General features: G+C 44.9%; 1 protein-coding gene across 1 annotated transcript in view; it reads left to right on the top strand.

Moving 5' to 3' along the window:
* cabin1 (calcineurin binding protein 1) overlaps positions 1-24,869 on the top strand; it is a 52,233-nt gene that overhangs the window by 14,719 nt on the left and 12,645 nt on the right. Inside the window, exons 29-34 of the mRNA XM_037681190.1 lie at positions 1,288-1,467; positions 1,548-1,954; positions 2,944-3,057; positions 22,593-22,756; positions 22,833-22,929; positions 23,003-23,680. Of these exons, the coding sequence (XP_037537118.1) occupies positions 1,288-1,467; positions 1,548-1,954; positions 2,944-3,057; positions 22,593-22,756; positions 22,833-22,929; positions 23,003-23,680 (1,640 nt within the window). The remainder of the gene's footprint in view (positions 1-1,287; positions 1,468-1,547; positions 1,955-2,943; positions 3,058-22,592; positions 22,757-22,832; positions 22,930-23,002; positions 23,681-24,869) is intronic.

Below are 24,869 nucleotides of genomic sequence, written 5' to 3'. Positions count from 1 at the left end.
CTGATCACTGCGCAACGCCTTCTTCAACACATCCCAAAGATTCTCAATGGGGTTACGGTCTGGACTCTGTGGAGGTCCATCCATGTGTGAAAATGATGTCTCATGCTCCCTGAACCACTCTTTCACAATTCGAGCCCGATGAATCCTGTCTTCGTCATCTTGGAATATGCCCGTGCCATCAGGGAAGAAAAAATCCATTCATGGAATAACCTGATCATTCAGTATATTCAGGTAGTCAGCTGACCTCATTCTTTGAGCACATACTGTTGCTGAACCTAGACCTGACCAACTGCAGCAACCCCACATCATAGCACTGCCCCCACAGGCTTGTACAATAGGCCACATTTTTTTCCGGCTACATTTCTTCCTCGAAGACGATGGGTCCCCACGATCCTTCCAGTTTTTAATAATGCATTGGACAGTTCTTAACCCAATTCTTGTAGTTTCTGCAATCTCCTTAGATGTTTTCTTTGCTTGATGCCAATGATTTGACCCTTCTCAAACAGACTGACATCTTTTCCATGACCACGCAATGTGTCTTTCAACATGGTTGTTTAAGAAATGAGAAGCAACTCATTGCACCAGTTGGGGTTAAATAACTTGTTGCCAGCTGAAAGATAATCATCCATGCAGTAATTATCCAATAAGAGGCTCGTACCTATTTGCTTAGTTAAGCCCAGGTGACTTTTTTTGGGCAGGCAGTGTATATATGGCGCTGTTTTTGTATGACAACCCTGTGACAAAGATGCCTGCAGCACCAGCCTAACGTTATGACGTCATACACACCGTTGAGTTTGGATTTGGGAAAATTTACACAGTTCCAGTGTTGTCATTGTGTTAGAAAGAGTAAATGCCATGAATGAATTTGACAGTAAATATAATTCAAGTTGAAGTGTTACATCATTTTCAGCCCCCTTTTTGGCATCTGCATTTGGTAGCAGGTCAAATTTCCAAAGACCATGCAGAATAATGTAGTATTTTAATTCCACAGCAGCGAAAGCTATGTAGTCTCTATAAGTAGGTCTAGGGAAAAATATTGGTATCGGTTATTGGACAAATAAGTTTTAACATATCGGATATTGGCCAAAAATCCAATATAGTGCATCCCTAGTTTGTAGATTAGCAACAATCACTTGAAAATACAGGACTATAACTTTTTCAAAACACAAGAAAGAAAGAACCAACTCATTGATGTTTATACATCCATAATGTCACAGATGATGAGATTATCTCTGTGTGCGATCATGCAGCTGGCAGAGTAACCTGTGCTTTTGCTTGTTTTGGCAGAGCGAAGCCAGGATAGCGAGGTGGTGTTGCTTTCTGACTCCAACTCCACCCAGGATGCCTTCACAGATCCCACCAGCTCACAAGACACAAGCCACAAGCCTGCCTCGATCAAAGCCAGTCCATCGTCCTCAGAAAGCACAACCCCTGTGAAAGACGAGAAGCTTACGTCTGAGGACACCGGTAGGCAGGGTTTTAAAAAAATACATTTTTACTTCACTTACCCTTAAACTAAAATCCTCATCTTGTTTTTTTATCTTTAGTCTTACATAGAGACAATCCAGGCATTCAGAGAGAAGAGAAAGTCATCCTGGAAAAAGTTGAAACCATGATGGTGGTGGTAGTAGACCCTGAAACTGTCCCTAAAGTCTCTGCAGATGCCTGCTTGAATCCTCTCGCCATCACAGCCACCCCGCTCACACCACCCAAACCAGCACCCACACAGCAGGCCGCTGCTCAGACCCCAGTCAGTGAGAACAAGAGGAAGCCTGAGCCCCCCGCTGAGGTGATCGAAGTGCCCAAAGCCCTGCCTGCAGAACGATCGGACCAGAGACGAATGCTAGTGGAAATGTGCATCCGTGCTCTCTTCCTCTGCCTCAGCCGCTTCCCTCAGCATTACAAGAGTCTCTACCGCCTGGCCTACTTCTATACCAACAGCAAGACACATCAGGTCAGTCTGCCACCGTTAATCCATACTCAATGTAGGAGTTTCTTACAGTTTCTTCAAGGGCCACTCGGATCTTTTTGATCGCTTATTTTATTGAGTTTTTCTTTTATTGATGGCCATCTATTTTTTTGTTTGAAACTGTGAGAACTGCAGCGATGCACAGACTGTGTTGGCTATGAGGTTCTGTGGGCAGAGGTGTGTGTGGGGGTGGTTGCACAGTCCCCTTTCAGCCAGTTTGGCACGTAGAGAGAGAGTTGAGCTTTACTGTGATGGCAACCTTCTGTCAGCACTCTGTTCAGTTTAATACAGACCCTGCTCATATTTGTTAAGAGCTAATCTGGGTAAAGAAAGGCCCTTCTGTTTTGTATGTCCTCATTTGACTCTAGTCTCTTCAAGCTTTGGTGTTTCATGGCTTTTCGAGGTAGTGGCTGACATTTTGTTTGTATATTCTTTATGTGTTAAAGTTGTGCTCTGTAACATTATAGTTAAGGCTCGAGAAGACATTTGTAGACTTAATGAGTGAAACTTGCTGTTTTTTCCCTTCATTGTTAGTTTTCAGTAGTCAAATGTACCCTGACAGTCATTTGATGCTTTTCTGTTGCCACAGGTTGCTCGGCCGCCCTCGCATCTCGGACAGATCTAGTGTTAAAAGACTCTGTGTTCTTAGGAAAACTGTCCCTCTCGCATTGACTGTCTATTTTACCCTCATTCTGAAGAAAGGAGAGGAAGTCTAATTTGGTGCTGTAGACCAGCAGTGCTGTGAAAGTTAATACGAAGGGCTTGGCTTGCTATCTTTTCAAACAGAATGCTCATGTCACTGATTTGTGTCATTGTGCTGTGAAGAGGTCTGCGTTTTCTTGATTGCAAATGAGCAATTCTCCTCTTCTCGTTGAGAGTTATCGGTGTTCGTTTCGTGAGTGTGTGTATGAAAAATGTACATGCAAATACATGTCTTTTTTCCCCCCTTTTCATTTATTTATTTTCCATCACAGAACCTACAGTGGGCTAGAGATGTGTTGCTAGGAAGCAGTGTCCCATGGCAACAGCTGAAGCACATGCCAGCACAAGGACTTTTCTGTGAACGAAACAAGACAAACCTGTTCAATGTAAGTCAGAGTTCAAACATACTTTTTTCTGCCGTTTCATTTGTTGTCGCCATGCCACTACATGTTGCTCACTATGTAGACACATACCTTTTAATACTTTGTCATGTAAGCCTTGATGCAAATTAACAAGGTGACTTTTATAAATATGTTATATGGAAATTACAGCTATAAAATCCAAAATTCTGTTCACTTGCACCAACCTGATGTGAACATTGCAGGATCGCTGTAAGAGCAAGCCTCGTGTGGCCGTTCTACAGCCTGCATTTATGAGTTGTCTTAACTTTTCCTGATGTGTACTACACCAGTATCTCCCACAGTATTTGCAAATCAGGACAAAAACAGTTCTGGGATTAACATGTTAGAAATGATAATTTACTCTCTTTGATTAAATGCACAGCTAAAGTTGAAAGAAATGCACTCTTATTTATTTTCCTGTAAAAAGTAATTGAAAAATAGCTTTCTGTGAAAGATTGTGTGTATTTAAGAAAGCCAAAGCCAGTGAGGTTGTTTACTAACTGGACTCTGTTGCGCACAGACCTTCTCACAGGCCCCATTTATACCTGGCACTAAAATATGTCAGTGACAAAATCTGTTAATCTGACACCCGCTTCGAATTTTATCAGCCATTAAATGGTCATTATTAGTTGTTATCATCCCCATATGTAGCAGTCAGACTGCCCCTCCTGTACCTCCTAGTGGGTTTAAAGGTACGTTGTTAGCGTTGTTAGTGTTGTTAGCGATAATAGGCTCCGTGTTTTACCTTTGTTAGCGCTCATAAAAGCTTCACGTGGTTAGGTTTAGAGTAAAAGGTCTGGCGGTTAGGTTTAGGGTCTTGGTTAGGTTTAGGCACAAGGGTAAGGGGGTTAAGTTTAGGGTTGGTCCTCTGGGTCAGGTGTAAGGTTAGGTTTAGAAAAAGAGTTACATAAGCTGAAAAAAAAAAAGACACTTCCTGGTTTACCCCTGTATGACGCTGCCTATTATCAGCGATAATAACGTACCTTTAAACCTACTAGGAGGTAGGTGGGACAGTCTCACCGCTACATATGGGGATGATAACAACTAATAACGGCCATTTAATGACTGATAACATCTGAAGCCGCTCCATCTGATGTGCCTCAGCACAAGCAGCTACATTAACAGACTGATAGATTCTGGCTTTGTGCGGTAGCTTTCACCAACTTAAACTTTGATCACAACACAGCGGTGAGCAATCTATGGATGAACCATCAGATAAACTTGAAGCTTGTTAAACATCTGTGCATTTGGCTAAAATGGTAAACTATTCTATGCTTCTCGTCTTCTACAACTAAATATCTACTTCTACTAAATATCCTCAAGTGTCTTGTTTTGTATTCATGTGCTCCGCTCTCTTTCAGTTTAATATTCATCCTCTGGATCGAGCGCATTGAACCGGCTGTAATATTTTCACAGATTTATGCCATCTGTAAAGCTCACTCAGTTTCAAAACTTTTTTTCCCTTTCTCAGTTGCCTAGCAACCATCGTAATTCTTCATCCTTCTAGTGGATTTCTTTTTCAACTCATTCTTTTTCTTTTGTTTTCCTAAGATGTGCTCTTTTTTACATTTACTCACAACATTTGTGTAACTGGTTTAATTTATATTTAATTAAATTTTAACTAAGTAATATTTTTCTAAATTGTTAGTGTGCTAAATATTGCAGTTTGGCGTTATTAATGCATGCATTGAAGCAATGGCACCCCACCCTGCTGTCCTACAGACAGCACTTTTGGGTTGTGTTGGAATCAACGTGGAAGTAATATAGTGTTGAAGTTTGCACATTTCATTTAGCATAGCATTTTTTTAAATATATTTTTTGCTTTAAACAGAGAGGAACAATAAAAGGAAAGATATGTGGACTCTGTCCTGCTGCTGAGAAAAAAATAAAGGATAAACTTTGGCAGCAGTTTTATCTTATGTACAGGTGCTGGTCATAAAATTAGAATATCATGATAAAGTTAATTTATTTCAGTAATTCCATTCAAAAAGTGAAACTTGTTTATTATATTCATTCATTACACACAGACTGATATAATTCAAATGTTTATTTATTTTAATGTTGATGATTATAACTGACAACTAATGAAAACGAAAGTTACGTATGTAACTACGGTTCTATGAATCCCGGATGACCGCCAGAGGGCGGTGCTGAAAGCACAGAATGTTCCCTTCGCGCATGCACTGTTCGAGTAATAATACCAACGGAGTCACAGGTGTGACACGGATGACCAATCAGAGGCTATATAGCCCGACGTCATCCGCTGCTCTGCTCCTACAGAATCTTCTCGCGGAACGCAAGGATTCTGAGTGACAGAAGCTCTGGCGGTCATCCGGGATTCATAGAACCGTAGTTACATATGTAACTTTCGTTCTATTTCATCCCTCCTGACCGCCAGAGGGCGGTGCTGAAAGCACTGAATGACTAATACCAACGATGTCACAAGGAATCCTAAACACCCACCTCACTGAGGAGGCCCAGAGGACCCTTGTAGAAGAACCTGGCCCAGGGGATGAGGGGTGGCCACGTTAACTCTATAAAATCTGGTGAACGTGCTTGGGGAAGCCCATGATGCAGCAGCACATATTGCTTCCAGCGGAACCCCTCTCAGGGCAGCCCAGGAAGCGGAGACGCTCCTGGTAGAGTGAGCCTTCAAGCCGACTGGCAGGGGGCCGGGCCCTGCAGCATAGGCATGGCAGATGACGTCCACGATCCAGTGGGAGAGGCGATGTTTGGAAAGAGGACAGCCTAACCTAGGGCCTCCATAACACACAAACAGCTGGTCTGAATGTTTTATTACGGCAGTAGCTGCAACGTATGCCTCCAGTGCTCTCACCGGCACAATAATCCAGACCCCTCACCAGGCGCAGGCTGAAAACATGCCAGCCTCAACGGTTGGTTACAGTGAGAGTGAGGTAACACCTTTGGTACAAATGCAATGTTTGGCCACAAGATAACACACGAGCCCTCAGGGCCCCACCTGAGACATGAGGGGCTGACTGAGAGAGCATGTAGCTCGCTGACCCTCTTTGCTGAGGCAATAGCCAACAAAAAAGCCATCTTGCATGAAAGCCACTTGAGGTCCGCCTGTGTCAGAGGCTCGAAAGGAGGACGGCACAGAGCTTCGAGAACCAAGGGAAGGTCCCAACCTGGTGCTCTTGGAGCTGTCGGCGGGTGTGACCTACGGGCACCACGCAGAAAAAGAAAGACTAGATTATGGCTCCCTACCATACAGCCATCAATGCCAGCGTGATTAGATGATATTGCCGCTACATAAACTTTAAGCGTCGAAGGACAGCGACCCTTACCAAGTAGAGACTGGAGAAACTCCAGAATGGTGGGTACTGTACAGGAGACTGGATCCTTGTTGTGATCAGAACACCATTGGGAAAACAGGCGCCACCTGTTTTCGTACTGCTGACGAGTAGAGGGTGCCCTGGCGCCCAGGATGGTGCGTCTGACGGGGCTCAAAACTCCAGTCAGCTGCTGTCCTAGCCTTGCAGTGGCCAGACCCACAGCCGAAGACGTTGAGGATTGGGGTGCCATATCAGTCCCCCCAACTGAGACAGCAAGTCCCTTCTGGTCAGAAGACACCATGGGACGCCCTGACATATACTCGTAGCAGTGGGAATCATGGTCGCGCTGGCCAATATGGAGCCACCAGCAGCATCCTGTGGCCCTCCTCGAGGACTCTCTGAAGGGTTGGCCAAATTAGAGAAAGGGGTGGAAAGACATATAGAAGGACCCTTGGCCAAGGATGAGCCAATGCGTCCTGGCCCAGCGCACCCGACGCCCCCATAAGAGAGTACCATATGGGACACTGAGTCGACTCTTCCGTCGCAAACAGGTCTATCTCTGCCTGACCAAAACGGTCCCAGATCATCAGCACTATGTCGCTGTAGAGGGACCACTCTCCCGGAGGGGACTCTTGGCAGGTGAGAAAATCTGCGACCCGATTGTGTCGCCTTGGTAAGTACGCTGCCTGCAGGGTGGACAGGCGAGGAGAGGCCCATTCCAGGAGCTCTCTGGACACTCTCAGAAGTTGTGCTGACCTGGTGCCCCCCTGATGGTTGATGTGGTAGACAACAGAGTTGTTGTCTGACCGAACAAGAACATGCCTCCTTTCCAGGTGAGGCAGGAAGTGCCTGAGTGCCAAGTGCACTGCACGCAGCTCCAGCACATTTATATGCTTGGAGTGGTCCCTTTGACCCCAACGGCCCTGAACCGCTCTGCGTTGCCACACAGCCCCCCATCCCATGGAGCTGGCATCTGTCGTGACCACTTCCCTGCGACACACTACCACTCCCATGTGGACACCCCTGGACAAATCTTTGTCCCTCCATGGAGTCAAGGCATGAAGATATGACCACGTTACTGCGAGCTTGCGATGCCTGTGCAGCCTGGCATCCAGGCGAAAGCTGTTGAGCCACATCTGCAAGGGGTGAAGTGACAGCAAGCCTAAGGGCACCACCCGAGTGACTGATGTCAGCTTGCCGAGTAGTTGCAGGAAGGCAACATAGGGGAGCTGCCTGCCCAGCCTTAACCGATTGACCAGCTGGAGTATGCCGGCAACCCTTTGAGCGGATGGGCGAGCTCTCATGGAAGATGAATCCAGAACCACCCCAAGAAAGGTGGTCGTCTGGGAAGGGATCAGGCAGCTCTTCTCCAGGTTGACATTGAGGCCCAACTGGGACATACGAGCGAGCAGGCGGTTTGTGTCATGAAAGGCACAGGCCTGAGACGGAGCGCAGAGAAGCCAATCGTCTAAGTACGGCAGAATCTTCACTCCGCAGGCCTGCAGAGGAGAGAGGGCTGCCTTCACGCACCGAGTGAACACCCTTGGGGAGAGAGAGCCCGAATGGGAGTACCTGGAACTGCCAGTGGTGACCCCGATAGGCAAACCTGAGAAAACGGCAATGTTCTGCCGCAATAGGCACATGAAAATACGCATCCTTCAGGGCTACAGACGTGACCCATTCTTCCCTCATTACGGCTTGAAGGACTTCTGCTGTTGTGAGCATGTGGAAGGGCAGCTCCCTTAGGTACTGGTTGAGTCCCCCCAGGTCTAAAATGGGATGAAACCCGCCCGTCGTCTTTTGCACAAGGAAGTAAGTCGAGTAATAGCCCCTGGGTTGTTGCAGAGGGTCCACTGCCTCTATTGCGCCCTTGGCCAGGAGGGCGGAAAGTTTCTGGTCTAGTGCTCGAGCTTTCACCGGGTCAGCGATTACAGTCATCTTGACCCGGCATGAGATATGAGGCCGCCGTCGGAACTGTAGCCGGTAACCATGGGTCAGAGTGGCAACCACCCATGGGTCCACGGCGTGAGCAGCCCAATAGCTGAGCTGCTGGTGGGAGAAATATCCGACGGTCGGCCTGATGGCATCACCGTCTCCCTCCACGGCCCCTAGGGGGGCGGCAGCCAGAGTCCCTGGTCCAAGCCTGCCCAGCTGGTCAGTGGATCGACCCACGAAAGCTCCTGCTGGGCCTTTGCTGAACCGCATGAGGGTAAGGACCACCCGGCCGGTTATGACCCCCAGGCGGCGGCTGCATGCTGGAGTCAGCCAACGGGCGCCTTGGATGCCGAGGAGGTGGAGGGGGCATTGCCCTGCTAAGGCTTGAAAATTGCTGCCTTCTCTGTCGTGCCTGGACAGTCCGTTCCAGTGCTTCCAAGGCAGCCAACCCGAACAACTCCCCCGGCACCACTGGGACATTACGGAGGGTTCTACGGCATGGCTCAGTCAATGCTGACTGCGCCAACCAGACCTGTCGGCGAGCCTGGACCAAAGAGGACATCACGCGCCCAAGCTCCCTCGTCATTAGTGCAAAGGCCTGAAGCGCTGCATCATTAAAGCCCATTGCTGCTGTCACACCACTAGTCCCCTGAAGGGACGCGGAGAGGGCAAGCATTAGGTGTGCCAAGGAATTACCTAAGCGGCCAGCACGCACTCCGGCGGCATAAGCTCTGTAGAGGAATTCATCCGTGACACGACACTGAGCTCGTGGGCACCGAACAAGACTGCGCAGAGCTTCCTCTGGTGGCACGATGAGAGGCAACAGCAGGTTCTTTCGCTGGCATGCGATCCAAGCCTGCTGCAGCTGGCTCATGCATGGCCGCCAACACTCGGCCATCTGCAGAGAGGCGCGCAAAGGCTTTGGGGTCCCGCCAGCAACCATGCAACTCCCTCAGGAACTCCTCTGATGGAGGGACAGAAAAGGAAGGAGGGGTCAGTCCACGCCTGAAGAAGGCACTTCCAGGGGTGGACGCCTCTGGTTGCGGGACGTCCAGCTACAGTTGTCTCAGGGCCATACGCATGACGTCCTGCATCGAGCCGTCACCCGACCCACTAGCTGCGCTCCGAGAAGAAGAAAGTGAAGCTGTCTCTGAGACTTGAGATGAATGCCCGTCCTCCTCACCTAAAAAGTGAGAGGCAGAGGCAGCCAAGGATAGCACATCTTCCTCCACAGCCAGTTCAGGCATGGGTGGGGAGGAGAGTCCGGTTGCTGCCACTGGTTCAGTTCCCAGTTGGCGTACCTGAAAAAGGGACTTCATCTCGGCTAATTCAGCGGAGAGCTGCTCCACCCTTGTGGAGAGGCCCCTATCAGACCTGGCTCGCTTCTTCCCAGGAGGAGCCACAGAGACTGTGGCCTCAGTCCGGTGCTTCGAGTGCCTAGGTGGAACCTCCTGCCCAGAAGGCGGGAGGTCATCGCCGAGTTTGGGGTGAAACTGGACCACCCTCACAGCATGCAACATGAAGCTGCAATTCATGCAGGGGTTCTCTGACAGGGCATCCACCAGATGGTCATGTTTAAGGCAGGTAGGACACAGGTCGTGACCGTCATCTGTCTGGAGCATGGCTCCACAGACTGTACAGCAGTGAGAGCCGTCCATGCTCCTTACCCAGCTATGTCCAAGATATTCAGAGAGGCTAGCACCGCTAGCTCAACTGGTAAAAGAAGACAATTGGGAGAGGGGGTGTGAACGCTCGCCTTCACCAATCAAAACAAGGCCAAAACTCAGAGAGGCTAGCACCACTAGCTCAGCTGGTAAGAGAGGACAATTGGGAGAGGGGGTGAGAACACTCGCCTTAACCAATTAAAACAAGGTTAAAACTTAGAGAGGCTAGCACCGCTAGCTCAACTGGTAAGAGGACAATTGGGAGAGGGGGTGAGAACACTCGCCTTCACCAATGAAAACAAGGCCAAAACTCAGAGAGGCTATCACCACTAGCTCAGCTGGTAAGAGGACAATTGGGAGAGGGGGTGAGAACACTCACCTTCACCAATTAAAACAAGGTTAAAACTCAGAGAGGCTAGCACCGCTAGTTCAGCTGGTAAGAGAGGACAATTGGGAGAGGGGGTGAGAACACTCACCTTCACCAATTAAAACAAGGCCAAAACTCAGAGAGGCTAGCACCGCTAGCTCAGCTGGTAAGAGGACAATTGGGAGAGGGGGTGAGAACACTCGCCTTCACCAATGAAAACAAGGCCAGGAACTCAGCTGGCTACGTTAAAAGCAAACTTCGGAGCACAGTCCAACCGACCACGAGGTTGGAGGCCTCCAGTAAACAGGAGCGGAGCGAACGCTACCGCTAACCAATAGCAAAATATAAGCAAAAAAACCCACTACTCACCAGTGTTAAATCACACACATAGTAGTCATAAACAACGTCGGAGCACAGTCCAGCCAACCACGCGGTTGGAGGTCTCCCAACAAGCGGGAGCGGAGCGAACGCTACCGCTAACCAACGGTGAAATATAAGGAAAAGAACTACTCACCGGTGTTGAATCACACACATAGTAGTCAGACGCTGTAAGTTGGGAGAGGTGGAAACTGCCGTAGTCCCCAACGAAACAGCAGAAATACCTTTAAACAGGGTTAAACCGTCGCAGCCCTAGGAGGGCGAACACTCTACTCCCGCAGACGGGCAGTCGGCTTCCGACGACAGTAAAAAGTTCAGAAAAGGTCCAAAGGGCTGAAGCCCTGAATTGAACCGCGCGCAAGAAGAAAAAAGGAGCAGAGCAGCGGATGACGTCGGGCTATATAGCCTCTGATTGGTCATCCGTGTCACACCTGTGACTCCGTTGGTATTATTACTCGAACAGCGCATGCGCGAAGGGAACATTCAGTGCTTTCAGCACCGCCCTCTGGCGGTCAGGAGGGATGAAATAGAACCCCAAATTCAGTATCTCAGAAAATTAGAATATTACTTAAGACCATTAAAAAAAAAGATTTTTTAGAAATGTTGGCCAACTGAAAAGTATGACCATGAAAAGTATGAACATGTACAGTATCAATACTTAGTTGGGGCTCCTTTTGCCTGGATTACTGCAGCAATGTGGCGTGGCATGGAGTGGATCAGTCTGTGGCACTGCTCAGGTGTTGTGAGAGTCCAGTGGACAGTGGACCAACACCAGCAGATGACATACCCCAAACCATCACTGACTGTGGAAATTTGACACTGGACTTGAAGCAATGTGGATTATGTGCATCTCCTCTCTTCCTCCAGACTCTGGGACCTTGATTTCCAAATGAAATACAACATTTACTTTAATCAGAGAACATAACTTTGGACATGTCATCTGCTGGTGTTGGTCCACTGTGTTTTCTGAGGTCCAAGGTCAATACAGCCATTTACCAGGAAGTTTTAGAGCACTTCATGCTTCCTGCTGCTGACCAACTTCAAGGAGATGCAGATTTCATTTTCCAACAGGACTTGGCACTTGCACACAGTACCAAAGCTACCAGTACCTGGTTTAAGGACCATGGTATCCCTGTTCTTAACTGACCAGCAAACTCACCTGACCATAACCTCATAGAAAATCTATGTGGTATTGTGAAGAGGAAGATGTGATACACCAGAGCCAACAATTCAGAAGAGCTGAAGACCACTATCAGAGCAACCTGGTCTTTTTGTTGTTAAGCGAGGACAATGCAGATTTGAAGGCTTGTCACAAAGAGACCACAATTGTTCCTGATGGACTGTGCGGGAAAGTGTCCCTCTGCTGTTCAGCCAAGATGTACTTCCTCCCCACCAGCAAAGCTACAAAAAAACTGCCTGTCTGTGCACTGACCCTCTGACACAAAAATTGGGTAATCTCCTTCCACAAGTTATTTGAATATCTCCAAAAATATTAATTTGAATATTTTCATGAGTTTTGCTGGAACATTTGTAAAGATAGCTGTACTTTCCAACAGCCTCAGCCAGCTGATCCTCAGAGGAGCAGTATAAACATACCTACGAAGTGCCAACCAATTACACATTAAGTGGCAAGAGAAATGTTCTGCCTGGAGCTTATGCACAAAACAAGTTCTCATTAGCCGTGGGAGATCCAAAAGACAAAGTTTGTCATGTAACTTAACAAGAACAAATATTTTGATGTATTACAGTATACATCTTCCTTAAGTACCCAAATATGTTACGCCACTGTATCAAAATTTTGTAAACTGTTTTTATGCGTTTTTGTGTTATTATTAACCATTTAAGAATTTGCTTGCTTTTTGTTGGTCTAAGCTCCTATACTGACTGTAAAAATAGCTATAATTTTCTTGCCCTTATTCTTGTTGCAATGCATTTATTAACAGAATCCTATCAATGTCGATGTAATATTTTTAGCACTTGTATATGCCTAAAGCACAAAAATTTATAAACGTACATACTGCACCTTTACGTATTGCACAACTGTGGTATCGGCTAATGTAGACTCAGAGGAATAATCTATGAAGCCCTGAATTATATCCTAGCATTGTTGTCTAATGATCTTTGTTTGCTGTGAACAGTTGGATTTAATGTTTTAGGATCCTTTATCTGATTCTCAAAAATATGTCTCTTTAAAAACAACCTGATGCGGTAAGTTCTGTAACTGGACTCGCACAGTAGGAAACAGTTTCATTAAATGCAGCTCAGAACCTGAACCTGTGCAATTACTGTCTGTCAGTTTAATCACATCTTTTCACATCATGGAGAGATTGTGACGTTTATGTGTGTCCAAAAAGTCCCTTTCAGTTGTCAGGTGTGTCAGCAGTTTTGGATGTAACTGAGGCTGTAGAGTGAAAAGCAGATTTCAGAGGGCTTGTAGGAACAGACTGTGGACATGATGAGGGCCAGGTCTGAGCTGGAGAGCAGCTCTGCTGGGCTCTGGCTCCCACTGTGTTCTCACAGAGCCCCTTCTGGATGTAAACCTGCCACAGCGGCACAGCAACGGTTGGAGCTTTACTGTTCCCTCTGAGCCAGGCCCTCTGCCTCCACTGTTCAACAATATACACGTTTCTTAACTTGAATCAAACATGTCGACTTCCCGGACTCATACAAAGTCCACAGAAATGAATCTAACGTTTCTAATCCATCCATCCATTATCTTTACCCGCTTATTCCATTTTGGGTCACGGGGGTCGCTGGTGCCCATGTCCAGCAATCACTGTGCGAGGGGCGGGGTACACCCTGGACGGGTCGCAAGTCCATCACAGGGCCACATAGAGACAAACGAGACAAACAACCATTCACTCTCTCACTCACACCTAGGGACAATTTAGAGGTACCAATCAGCCTAACATGCATGTTTTTGGTCTGTGGGAGGAAACCGGAGCACCCGGAGAAAACCCACGCATGCACGGAGAGAACATGCAAACTTCACCCAGAAGGCCCCTGGACCGGGGTTTGAACCAAGGACCTGCTCGCTGAGAGGCAGCAGCTCTACCAGTTGCGCCACCGTGCTGCCACGTTTTTAATTGTGAAACAAAAAGTTTATGAGCAACTATTAATTTACCTGCTGTATATAGCTCTTCAGATGACCTTAGTTGGAGAAATAATCAATTCTGACTGGACTGTCAAGCTAAAGGTTCAAGCATGCCAAGACCAACGTGACATTCTCCTGTCTCAAAAATCCATCACAGCTCATGCACTCTCTATTTTGGGAAATTAATTAAATAAACTTTTATACAGCAATCAGTTTTGTATTACACAGTTATTCATGTATAAATATTTTGATATTCTTGCTGGAGACACCCAAACTGCACTAGGAAGTGCTGCAGCTAGCTGCTGCTGTAAATGTTGCTTGCAAATAACCATATAATTCTAGGCAAATTCTTATGTAATATGAAAATGTCAGAGATGTGGAGGTCATTGTGAAGTAGCGTTTGCATGAACCACCATGGACCTTTCGAGACCAGACTTGTTTCAAGATGTCTGCAGTCTACTTTGGTCTTTGTAAGAAACTAATACGTTTTCACAGAATCCATCTTCAAATAATCTTTAAGTTGCATTCTTACCTGTTGGGACTATGGCACTTTCCGACGGGGCTGTGCTGAAGAGTCAATGTCTTTAAATGTGCTTGTGAAACAGTCTTTTTGCTGTTGGTGGGAAAATCAGCCACTTATTTATTTTTGTCTGTGTTTTTATTTATTAATTCATTTAGGTGCTGTCAGTAAACACAAATGTTCCTGACAAAGCCTAAAAATCCTTCTAAAATTGTGTTTAATTTGTCAGAATGTTTTCATATTTCCTCTTAACGTCACAGTAACATTGTTACCCTCCAACTGTTCCTTCGGGGAAAAATCGACCGTATAGAAAATCCATTAGAAATGCATTTTCTGATCCCATAATTATCTTACTATAAAATAATGCATTCCTTTCTGTAATGTATATTTTTATTTATTTAACCTCTATTTATACTATTGATTTTCATATTGGCTTTTTACTTTTTAGAGCCTCTGTAAAAATCACCAACTCACCCCAGAAGAGGTGCTTGTTTTCCAGCTGGACGTTGTTGTCAAGTTCCAGCTCTCCTCTTGTCCGACAAAATAGTTTCAGTTTGGATGTAAAGAGCAAAAGCTTTCATGTTGTTGCCCAAGTAAACATTTATTACAGAAAAGCTGTTCCACATGCATGCAGGCTGAAGAATCTGATGCTCAGAACAGCTGAATCCTGTTGGCTTGACTGAAAGCAAAACGGCAGTAACGGATGAACCGGGCTGCAGCAGCTGCTAGTCTATCTGGTTCAGTTGAAGCAAAATACACACAGAAACTGGAGTTGTGCACGAGAAAAGTACAAAAATAAAAAATTTATGAATAAAAAAATTTAAATTAATAGATTTAAAATGACCCATCATGACAGATCATTGAGTAAACATGTAAGTTTGACCAAAACCAGTCATCCTGTTTGGCTTCATCATCTAGAGCAGGGGTTCTCAAACTTTTTGGGTTCAGGGACCCCTTACGGGGGAGAGAGTTTTAGGGACCCCCTCATAAACCTCATGTTTATTAAATAATTATCTTCAATTTGTCTCTTTAATGCAATAGAAATATTTGTCTAACATAAATACTTAAGACCTGTTCTTTAATAGTGTTAAAACAATTTTTAAACTTTTAAACATGGGATATGTTTCATTCGACACAACAAAATTTTTAATTTCAACTTCCAAAAATTACAGTTTTGAGAAAATTAACAGTATCAAAAAACAAAAAAAAAAAAAAGTTGTCAGGTCCTCTGGATGTTCAAAAAACAAACAAACAAAAAAGTAGATATGTTTCGTCTCTCATCTGAGAGACTTCCTCAGTCTGAGGTGCTGTATTCAGCTCAGTCTCTTAAATAGCACCGTCTCAGAGTGGATCAACCAGTTTTGCTGCTGACAACCAAAACCAACTGATCACATGCTCAAGAAGGACCATCAGCCTAACAATGGATCATTAGCACACTGATGGCTGTTTACTATTCACAGAGGGCTGAGTGATACTAGCAATCACAGCATTGTAAGAGGGGGACAGTTGAACCCGGAGGCCTCCACCCCTGTTTAATGATGGACGATTTCTTTTCACAAAGATGGCCTCCTTTACTCCTCTCTCAAACCATCGTTCCTCTCTGTCCAGGATGTGAACATCTTCATCCCTGAAAGAGTGACCGCTGGCCTGGAGATGAGTGTAGACCGCAGAATCCTGGCCTGATATTGTTGATCTTCTGTGCTGGTCCATCCTTTTGGCCAGTGACTGTTTAGTTTCCCCGATGTAAGACTGATCACAGCCCTCCTGACACTGAACAGCATACACAACATTGCTCTGTTTGTGCTGGGGGACTGGATCTTTGGGATGAACCAGTCTTTGCCGTAATGTATTTTGGGGTTTAAAAGCCACTGGGACGTTATGTTTAGAAAATAAAGGTCTCAATGTAGGAACCACTTGCGATTCAACCTCCGATGCAGACAAAGTGGCATCGTTCCCAAGAGCCTGGAACTGAAATCTTGCGTCAGCGGGTACCGGGCAAGCAAGATCCTTCAGAAGGCACAGACCGAGCTGCTGAATGAACGAGTGAGACAGACCAATTTTACTATTGAGGCCTTAAAGGCCAACAAAGTGCCCATTAAACAAAATCTCAAAATAACTCAAAACACTCGCCGGATTCTCACTTTCCGTGCATGAGTCGCAGAGGCTTGCAGTTTTGTTGCTTCCATCCACCCATCTTTATTCTCCACTTTTCCAAAATGTATGCTACAGTTTTTCTCTAAGTATCCACAGAGTTGTTTTGAACTTGGCTCAATTTAATTTTTGTCATTCTTAATTACTGGCAGTGTATTTTGACACTCCTGCATGGGAGCTCTCTTATAACAGAGAAAAACAAGGCTACCCCTCTAAACTGTCCAGGTCTAACCAGGTTGGTGATAAAAAGTAATTATTAATGAAACTGGCTTTCTTCATTTCAAAAGTGTACTACAGTAGATTACATGATAAACGGGGGGACAGTTGCTAAGGTGGGGACAAAGCAGGTTGAGGTGGGTATGATGTAGGCAACATACAGTTTTGCAAAACATGCACATAAAAAATAGGCTATGTTTTTGTTTTTTTTGTTTTTTTAATTAATTAATTAATTTCTAAAATGGCCTTACCAAATACAGCTGTGTGGCTTGTTGGTTGCTTGATGGCAAACATTCAGAATCTGGTGAGGCTGCTGGTAAATTTGCCAATTTTCTTGTCACCAACAAGTTTCCAGTGGTTGGATCCCAATTAAATTACTGAATAAAGTTTTTGTAGGCACAGTGCATCTTTCTTAGCTGAGAGATGGTGCCTCAAGCTGTGAAAGATTCTGCCATGTTGCATAAAAAGCAGTTTATAACCAACTTAATACCTTTTATTACTAAAGAAGTACAAGATGTAAATAGACTGTTCTGAGGCTGCAATAACATAACAGTGGCGTGAGGAAGGCACTTTTGAACAAAATGCTTGTAGTTTAGTGAAAACACTGCAGAACACATTTTTTTAATGATATTTACACTAAAATTGACAAGGATGTATATTTCTGCCAACAGATTGTCATAAATGTTGCACTGAACTTTTATTACTCAGTTCCCAAATTTAGGTCATGATGCCCTACTTGCTTTGGCTGGAGCTTCTTAAAGTAACCTACATACTACAGTAAAAACATGATGTTGAGTTGCATAATTTATCAGTGTGCTTATCAACGCAAGTGATTTCTAGGACTAACACATTTGTTCATAACTAATACATTACTGGTAATAAACTATTATTAGGAACATTAAGGTTACTTAATTAGTTGTCATGTGGATTGCCAAACCATGGTTTGTTAGACAAAATATTTCATTAAACAGAATTAGTGGTAAGTCTGCATTATAATTACCTTAAAGGAGTATCCTGATTCATGATCCAGGTAGGAAAGTCCAACTAAATTAAGCCAGGTCCTCTGGACGGTTTCTTTTTGTTGAAATGTTTCGTCTTTCAACCAAAACGCTTCATCAGTTCGAGGAGCTGCAACAAACTCAAGACTGATGAAGTGTTTTGGATGAAAGACGAAACATTTCAACAAAAAGAAACCGTCCAGAGGACCTGACTTAACTTTGTAAGTAAGTAATGTTCATTTGTATAGCACTTTCATAGATACAAATCACTAACTGCTTCACAGTAAGACTACTTACTATACTTTGATGGATACCTCCAAGGAGGTTTTGTTTTCAGTAACGTTTGTTTGTCTGTCTGTCTGTCTGTTTTTGTGCAAGATTACTCACAAACTTATGAACTGATTTTCATGACATTTGCAGGAAATAAGTGTAAGTATAAGTATGATAAATGGTAAATGGACTGTACTTATATAGCACCTTTCTAGCTTATCATTATACTCAAAGCTCTTTACAATCTGTGCCCTCATTTACCCATTCATACAGCACTCTACTAAATCTATACAAAGAATAGTCAGTGCTTTATCACATTCATACATCAATGGGACACACATCAGGGGCAATGAGGGGTTAAGTGCCTTGCCCAAGGACACGTCAGCATGTGACTGCTGGTGGAATCGAACCTCCAACTCTTGTATTGGAGGACAACTGCTCTAACCACTCAGCCACAGCCGCCCAGGTATAAGTGATATATGTTGTCATCATTGTATGGGAACATACAATGATGAAATTGGTTCTCTGCATTTAACCCATTGCACCTGGGATTCACCCAGGTGGAGCAGTGGGCAGCTATTGAGCACCCAGGGAGCAATTGGGGATTGGGTGTCTTGCTCAGAGACACCACAATATGTGGAAATGGCCGTGAGTCAAACCGCAACGTTCTGGTCCCAAGTCGGCTGTCCTACCTCTACCCCATCTCAGCCCCAAATGCTGAGGTTGTCACAAAGAACAAATTATTAAATTTTGGTGGTGATCTGGATCACAGTCCAGATCCAGGATTTTTTTTAAGGATTCTTATCTGTGCACAAGATGTTACTGCGTGAGTGACCATATGGTCTAGGCAGTGTGCGCGCCCCGAATGCTTCTAGTTTGATGCTCTGACATTTCATTCTTTGAAGCTGCTTCTTTGATTGCAGTTATCTGAAGTCCAATGAGTAATTGTAGCAGGTTATGTTGAATATGTAGTTAATGTTGTGCTGTTATAGCAGACCCTCTGGGTGTTCAGGATGCCTGTGTAGTCCCCGTGCATTCCCTCAGGCTCACTGTTGCCTCGTGCTTCCTCTACCCTGCAAGGGACATCACACACCTACTTACATCTTGCTTACATATTCTTCCACCCACATGTTTGTTTGCTCTAAACGCTCCAGAGAAAATGGATGTCCTTGTTGCAGCATTTTTAAGCATTTAGTCCTTTTTCCCAACATTAGAAGTTTGCGTATTGGAACGGAGTTGAAGATGCTTACAGGAATACATCAGTGTCTTGTTACGTTAGGAGAGCCCAGTCTTCTGGAGAGCCATTACACTTGCATTACTTGCCATGGTTTGACGTACGACTCAAGTATTTGTGTGTTCAGCTGTGCAATATGCTGTAGATGGAGCTTTGCTTGGGAAAACCTTGGTTGTATTTTTGTTTCTTTAAGGAGGAGTACTGATCCAGTGAGTGCGCTCGGTGGAAGTTTGGATTGGCATGATGAAAGTTTGCCTGTAGCATGCGTTCTGTTCCCTTGTTTTGCTCAGTAACTGGTGTGTTTAAAGGTGTGTTTGTTTTGTATGCGTTTGGTGGCCAGCTGGTGAGACACGACCAGAGTTGAAAGACGGGAAAAGGTGAGGGCTGCTGTCGGAGCTCTGCTGGCTGACGGAGGAAATGTGTGTATGCAAAACAGCCTGTTCCACACTGCTGCTCTGCGCTCTAAATATGGCTAATGTGGGTTTTTGTTTATACAAAAATGTTGCCTCCTGTTTGTTAGGCTTCAAGGCTTCTCTTCCTCCTTAATGCCTCTAAACTGGAGTCATGACAAAGCACCGATTCTTTTCCAGTCGTTCATTTTTCAGGTTGATCACGCTCAACCCCACCCCTTGTTTGTTTATTACTCTTCTCTGTTTCGCTCTTTTCCCTCATTACGCTCTCTCTCTCGCTCTCTGTCACGGCCCTGTTTGTGTGTCTGTGTTATGTGGGTGTACACGGATGGGCGGGGTTTTCGCCGCCAGGCTGCGATTGGCTGGCAGGACGTACAGCGATTGGCTCTATGCTCCATATAGTTGGAGAGAAATAAAGAGAGGCGGGGAGAGGGGGGAAACTCCACCAAGCTGGGGTCAGGGTAGAGCAGAGCTGAAGTGCGTGGGTGTTTTTGTTTTGAGATGGCAGGGTTTGAAATCAGGAGAGGAGCGAGTCAGCCTGTCTGTCAGAGGCACACTGAGCTTATAGGCCCTGACTCCAGAGCTGTTTCTCATCCTGCCCCAGCAGCTGCCAGTCTCTTTCTCTGTTCCTGCTCTGCCATGTGCAGCTGTGCTTCCCTCTGTTCTTCTCCAGCAGCCCTCGCAGCCCCAGCACCCAGATGCAGCTCACCACTTCTTGCTGTCGGAGCGTGAGCTGTGTTTTACAGGGTGGAGGCTTCTGTCAGGGCTGCTGGTTCTGCTGTCGAGCAGGAAACTGTCCTAAACAATACACCAGCTCAGGCGCCGTGGAGTAGCTTTGTTTGGTGATGGTGAGTTCCTTTCTCTTTCCTTTTCACGTTTGCAAACATGTAAACATTCAGAAGTCTTTATTGGACTTGTGCTAGGAGGTTGTTTTTTTTGTCTTTGGGGTATTGTTTACATGGAACGGTTCAGTCTTGTTGCTTTTTTGTTATTTCTGCCGTTTCGAAGTTGCTGTTTTAACCAACTAGTAAAATTACATGACAAGAAAGATGTACCAGTTGTTACAAATATGTTTACAGCACAACTTCCCTGTCGTGATGTTTGGCTTGAACCTTTCCTGTCATTAAAGGCATGTCAGAGGCGTGTTGGAACATGTAGATGAAGCAGAAACGAGACTGGGAATTTATCCCCCAATGTTTTTAGGCATTATCCAATAAGTAATTTAATCAGTTCTGTAAACGTTGTGGCTAAAAATTCACCCTATGTTAATTTTTTGTAAACTTTCCGCTGCTCTTGTGTTTATTTGTGAAGCTTATGAGACGGCATGTCTACAGTATCAAATGATGACGGTCAGATTTCTTTTTGTCTTTTCTCATTTGTGTTTGCCTCATGATTTCAATCTGACACTTTTCTTGATGTGTTTGTCACATTTGTGACAAAGCTGTCACTCCAGTTTTTCAAGAAGTGGTTATGTTTTCTGTCTCTGGCTTAAAAAGGGTGGGGTGTGGGGGGGGAGATGCTTAAAATTATTGCAGATAAAGTCTTGCAAATCTGCTTTAGCCGTTGTGCTGCAGCATAATCTGTGTAAAGCCACAGCTCTGCTTTCCCCTAAAGAGATTTGTCGACATTGGATGGTTGTCAGATGAAGAACAACTTTCCTGCATTAGTTGTCTTTTTAAGTGAGCACAGCCCACCCCCCTCGTCCTACTTGTCCCACTCTTGTTGGAGGCTTTATTTCATAATCTGCATTGAAAAGTTTAAACCTTGCTGAGCCCTGCTCAGTTCCATCATGTAACAATATTAAATATATTTGTCAGGCTTCCTTTTGGGCTATATTTTTCATGATTTTCTTTGTGCTTCAGGTTCTGAAACGGGTTAGGTTTTATTAAAAAATCTGAACAGACAGATCAGAATTAACTCATTTCTGAAAAGACAGCTGCAGAAAATGTGTGTTGGCTCGCAGAAGTTCCTGCAGTTTTGTTTTCAATGATCGGCTCTGACACGTTCTTGGTCAGAAGGCTGCAGGTCCATCCTCAGGGTCTGACTTAGTGTTCCTCTCCACTGGCTTTGAAAATGTCATCTGACAGTCTGGAGTCTGTTAGCCCCCCCACCCCACCACCACCACCAGACAGATCCATCTTGTGTGTTCTCTCCCGTCCCGATAAAGTCGTCTTTGTTTTTAGTCTTTCACACATTTTCTGAGTCTGTGCTCTGTGCCACGTGCTTTCTGCCTGGAGCCTGAATGCTGCCGGGCCACCATCTGTAGTCCCATCGGTCACTTCAGAGGATGTTGCCTCGCCTCGGTTTACCTGCTGAGAGGACATGTGCTCGCTAAAAAAGGTGGACTCTTTAATCAGAAACTCCCTCGTCAGTTCTTTTGCAAACGAGGACAGTCGTTTTGGCAGCTTGTCTCCTGCTCTGTTACACGTCTTGGACAGAGCTGAACACTAATGAGGCTGCCTATCATGTGCACCCAGAGAGAACCCCCACTCAACCCCCCCCCTACATGAGCAGCCAGTCCACAGGATCTCCGCCGCAGCCTTTCCATCCCCTCGTTAGGCCTTTCTTCTCCCAATGCTATGCGTTTTGGTCAAATTAATTCTTCTTGCTTTCCACACTTTTTTCTTTCCTCTCAGTGTTTCTGTGTCTCGCTGTTAATTGTTTCCATGTGTCATAAACTCTGCAGGCCTTCGCAGCTAAGAGCAGGCATGAAAACACAAACTTCAAGTTTATAACAGCCCGATGGGGCATTGTCAGATAATATTCTATCATCTTCAAGACCATTTGGCTTCAGTAACTTTGAGTGATCTTGTGTAACTCATCATTAATAGTGGTGATTTTATATTATAATTATTTACAGCGTTATTATTGTTTATATTAATGTTATTACTGTCAATATTGATATTGTTAATAAACTAGTAGAGCTGGTAGCAGTAATTATTTGTGGCATATATCAATGTTTAGTTTTTTCTTCTGGTCCTCCTCAGGGCATCTGGCGTATTCCAGTAGATGAGATTGATCGCCCAGGAAGTTTTGCGTCTCACATGAACCGATCTGTTGTCCTCTTGCTGGAGGTGCTGTCTCATCTTAAGGATCACAATACCCTACTGAAGGTCTCGTTCATGCTGCACAGAAACCCTGATCAGGGGAAGTAAGGACTTGCAGTGTGAGTACTGTTTCTGTTATTTATGTTTGCTTCATTGCATCTCTCTTCCTCTTTCACGAAGGAAGTACTTACGGGATGTCGATCGCCAGGTTCTGGCCAAGAGAGCGTTCTTCCTAACTGTAAAAGTCCTGGAGGACAATCTGAACAGTCTCACAGGAGTAAGGAACGGCAAGCCGACAGACATCTGGCATGCTCCCGCTTCATGTTGTGACAGGTTCTGTTTTCTTTCAGGTGTCGGAGCAGCTTCACAGAGCACCTGCACCCTCCATGGGGGAGATGACCACAGCAGACACGTCCAACAGGCCCAGCTCTGAGGACAGCAAACATCCGCTACCTAAAAAGCCCGGACTCTCAGAGGGAGCCTCTGACTCAGGGCCCAGAGAAGCCTCCCAGGCTCAGCTCACGCCAACACCCCTTGCAACAGAAAAAGGGAGTAAAGTTCAGGAGGGCTTTCCTGGGAAGGTGGAGACTGTTGGTAATGAAGGACACAAAGCAGGACCAGACGAACCCATGGAGATGGAAACGAGCCTGTGGAGGAAGCCCTCTACCACAGCAGATTCTCAGGGCAACCAAACGGAGACTGAAACATTCCTGAGCAGCCCAGACCCCCAGCAGAAAGTGACTGAAATCATCCGCACACCAGAGCTGTCTCTAGAGGAGCTCAGTATCAGTTCAAGACAGCAGCAGCTTCAGGTGTCGGCGCAAAAAGTCACCGTGCCGTCAGGTGGAACTGAACAGGGGATACTACGAAAACCAAACAGGAAACGGAAACTACTAGAGGATGTGGAGTCCGGAAAAACCCTGCTGCTTGACGCCTACAGAGTGTGGCAGCAAGGCCAGAAAATCATGACCTATGACCTCGGGCGCATTGAGAAGATCATGTCAGAAACTTACATGCTCATAAAACAGGTAAACCTCTTGAAGACAACACACAGAAGATACTGAATTACTTCCATTCATGGGCTGAAATGTGTACCCTCTTTGTTCTTTTCTTTTTGCAAAGTCATGCACGTGCTAAACAAGCCTTTCTTAAATTATTTAGATTTGGGAAACCCCTCTGCTAACAGAATTAGTAACACCAGATTAGGGACTTCCCCTCATTTTGATGTGTTGTAGCTCTGCTGCTGAACTTCATGTGCGGTTGTGTTTTTACTCTGTTACCCAAATTTCACTTCCAAGACTTGCATCTTTTTGCTGTTCTCCCTGAAACAAGTAGCTGACCCTAAATTTGGCTCATATCGCTGTTTAATCAGATCATTTTAGCATTTTTTTTTTTTTAATCACTGTAAGATCAGTCATCGCTGATTCATTTTTAAAATATTTCATCAGTGATTAGCTGTCGGATTACATTCAGCTGTCATGTCAACATTAGCCGGTTGTTGCTGCCAAACAAAAGGAGGCAAAAGGTTTTTCAATGTGCGACTGCAAAACTGTTGATACACTTACAATCAAACACCAATGATTTAATTTTCTCATGGTTTTTGTGTTGAAGTAAATATTTTAGTGCTCTTTAAGTGACAAAAAAACAAAAGAAAAACATTTAAAAAGACTGTCCATCATAGTAAGTAGCCAGAACAAATCAAAATTTGTTTCTTCTAATTTTACAAAGAACCTAATGCTTAGTAGAAATGAATAAAGAAATGTTATTTCATGCAGGTAATATATGGATATTTTCCACAAACATCTTGTTAATGTTTGTCTACAAGCACAAAATGCAAATTCTTTGTGGTTTTATGGGTCTGTTGATGTGCACAGCTGCACATACTTTCAATTTAAAACCGCACAACATTTTTAAACTACACTAGTCCCTCGTTTATCGCGGGGGACCTGTACCCTGAAGCCCCACGATAAGTGAAAAACCGCAAAGTACCATACCATACCATTTTATATATAGAGCACTTAAAACCGCTACAAGGCCAACCAAAGTGCTGTACAGACAGAACAGGCAACACACGAAGCAATATACAAAATGAAGTAAATCAAAAATATAGACATAAAAACGATGCAGATAATAAATAAGACGACAAACCAGTGTGGAGTGTACAGGTTCAAAAACACAGATCCTTTGGTGTTGAAAGCTACTGAATAGTAGTGGGTT

Source organism: Nematolebias whitei, chromosome 8 (assembly GCF_014905685.2).
Source record: "Nematolebias whitei isolate Nwh7 chromosome 8, NemWhi1, whole genome shotgun sequence".
In the NCBI taxonomy this organism is placed as follows: domain Eukaryota; kingdom Metazoa; phylum Chordata; class Actinopteri; order Cyprinodontiformes; family Rivulidae; genus Nematolebias; species Nematolebias whitei.
The sequence above is the reverse complement of the archived record's forward strand: the minus strand, read 5'-3'. Positions and strand labels throughout refer to the sequence as shown.